General features: G+C 46.0%; 1 protein-coding gene across 1 annotated transcript in view; it reads right to left on the minus strand.

Annotated features, from left to right (window-relative positions):
• Window positions 1-232: 232 nt before the first annotated feature.
• Window positions 233-2,680, minus strand: part of CHRAC1 (chromatin accessibility complex 1) — a 3,198-nt gene continuing 750 nt past the window's right edge. The window contains exons 2-4 of the mRNA XM_008568475.1: window positions 2,080-2,175; window positions 1,345-1,471; window positions 233-697 (exon numbers count right to left, since the gene is read on the minus strand). Coding sequence (XP_008566697.1) covers window positions 570-697; window positions 1,345-1,471; window positions 2,080-2,175 — 351 coding nt within the window. The 3' untranslated portion in view covers window positions 233-569. The remainder of the gene's footprint in view (window positions 698-1,344; window positions 1,472-2,079; window positions 2,176-2,680) is intronic.

Here is a 2,680-nt window from a genome sequence, read left to right on the forward strand (position 1 = left end):
ATCCCACATACAGACCGGCCGCTCACTGGCTGAGCGAGGTGCAGGAGCAACACCGAGGGTTGTGATCCTGTTGCCGGTCACGAAAAAAGACAAAAAGGAAAAAAAAAATAATACAAAAATTCACATGTAACATACTGCACATAAATTACATATTTGGCTAAAACTGAATCTAGTTATTTACAAAAACTAATTTCAAAATATATATCTGAATTTACATAACTGATATTTAGAAGCTCTTCAAATTCTATTTATTTGTAAATTGAAAAGTTGAGCAAAATCGTCTGTGCCTCTACAGTTTAGAGCTGCAGCAGGTGAGACGGTAGTGCCTGACGTACTGGCAGCTTTCTTGGTAACCAACTGCAGGGGGGGCCCATCAAGAGAGACTGCTGTCTGGGTTACTTTCCTTAGGGTTTAGGTGCATGAGGTGCTCAGGAAAGAATACATCATACTGGAAGTCTCTGAAAAAGGGAAGAGTCTAAAGGTGCACAGCGTTGTGCTTACTTCAGAGCAATGGTGCTAATACAGGAGGATCCTCACCAGACTGATTTTTAAAGCACTTCTTTTTTGGTTTAGGATTCGGCTTCATCGTCGTCCCCTTCATCATCATTGTCATTATCCTCCTCCTCATCTTCTTCCCTCTTCTCCTCTTTAAGCATCTTCAGGTATTTACTAGCTAAAATCTTCTTTGGTAATATATCTTAAAAACATAAAGATTGCTGATTGGTTATGCCAGACTATAAACACAGCAATACAAATTTCAAAATATACTAGTTCTTGCTTTAACCTCTAGAATAGGTTCCAAAATAAGACAAAGTTCAAACTACACTTCCAAGAGACAGAAACACTGTCTCTTTACTAATGCTACAGACCTGTTCCCATTCCACTGACTACAAACCATGGTGCTTCTATGCGCTGGTTTTGTGAGCAACCCTGCCCACCTGCCTGAGATAGACTGGGCTGGCCCCAAGGGTAGACTTAAGTTGTTTTTAGCTGTGGCCCTGTTCCACATCAGCAAGTATTAATTTCTCTGTTTCTGGGGCCAAGCAGACCTACTACTCTGAGTTTTCCCTTCAGTGACAGGGAGAAAGGGGGGTGGGGCGGATCTGCCCAGCTCACCCAGGCAACCAAACATCTTGTGCATGTTACTGACTTCACTACTGTTCTAGGTGGACTACATCACAGATTCCAACAGGGAAGACGAAAAATATCTTCCTGCACCAGGTCATGGTAAACTTTGGCACCTGGGGAAAGTGGCAAAATGTCTAATTCAGTGAAAGCACAACAGGAACAAAAGGCTATAATTACTAAGCATTTTTTAACTAGAATATTTTAAAGACTAAGTACCTGCAAGAAACTGAAAAGTTTCTGATTCTTCTGCAGTATTTGCTAAATCACTGTAAGTCAGTGCTTTCTTTTCCTTTCCACTGCCATGTAGGTAGGAATAGGTGGCTAGATATTGAACGAAGAGTTCCTAAAACAAAATGAAAAATAGAAAGGTATGCTTTGAAGACAATTTTAGAGCTTAATTTTTAAAATTACATTATAAATTTACACTGTTTAAAGTTTCGTTAAGACTTCAGATTAAATTACAGGAAATCACTGGGGAAAGAGAAACAAGAGGTCGGAAAGGAAGGCCCCATCAAAGCAGGTGGGGAAGTAGGCATTTTTCAGGTTTATTTTAGATGGCTAAATTATGAAAAATATGTAAAAGTGATTAAACAACGAATCGTAAACGTTTAATGACCAACTCCTACAGTAACAGAAAGTAGCAGAAGACCTTTCCAAAATTCTATTTGGCTCAGGAACACGTTTCTAAAGTTAAAGCACCTACAAGTTAAAGTGGAGTCGGACCTAAAGCTGAAAACTGGCATTTCCTATTTTGCCCAAACATCTTTTCTATGCTGGGAACTAACAATCCTCAGACTAACCTAGAGCAACAACCTGAACTAAGGTTCTCTTTCCCAAGGTTTTGACCTCGATTAATCCATCTAGTTCAGCTCGTAAGAGAGAGAAGTGTCTGCATAAACCCTCGTGCCTTACAGAATAAAACTGCACAAGAAAACAGAACTGTCCCAGTACCGCGGGCTCTAAGAAGGAACGGCCGTTGCATAAAGAAGCCAGGAAATCTGTGATCCCCTCCCTTGACGCTAGTGCGGCACATTGTGGGACACTGTCCTACGGGGGAGGGGGGGGGGCTGAAGATAGGACCCGAGGAGAGTTAACACGGCCGCCGCACGGAAGGACGGCTCGGGCCTGCCGCCACCAACACCACATACAAGGCAGGATTATCTATTCTGCACCCAAAGCTGTAGAACTACGTCCTCCGGAATCACTCAGATTCTGGCTGGAAGATTTCCCGCCTAGGTGTGGGGGAGGTGTGGCGGGCGGGCGGATTCCAGAGGCCTGGGACGCCCGGAGCCGGCGTCGCCCAGCGAAAGGAAAGCCCCCAAAACAAAGGAGCCTCTGCAGCCCGGAGGACGGGGACGCGGGTGGAGAAACCGCCAAAAAGTCCTGAGAAGGCCGCGCCACTCGCGCCAAGGCCCACCCGACCAGGGGGCGCTGAGCCGAGCGCGCCGCGCGAGGGACGACGGGAGCGGCGCGGGCGGGGCAACAGGCCCGCGAGGGACGGCGGGAGCGGCTCAGTGGGCGGGCGGGGCAACAGGCGCGCGAGGGACAGCGG

The sequence above is a fragment of the Galeopterus variegatus genome, unplaced genomic scaffold, assembly GCF_000696425.1.
Source record: "Galeopterus variegatus unplaced genomic scaffold, G_variegatus-3.0.2 Scaffold24, whole genome shotgun sequence".
In the NCBI taxonomy this organism is placed as follows: Eukaryota; Metazoa; Chordata; class Mammalia; order Dermoptera; family Cynocephalidae; genus Galeopterus; species Galeopterus variegatus.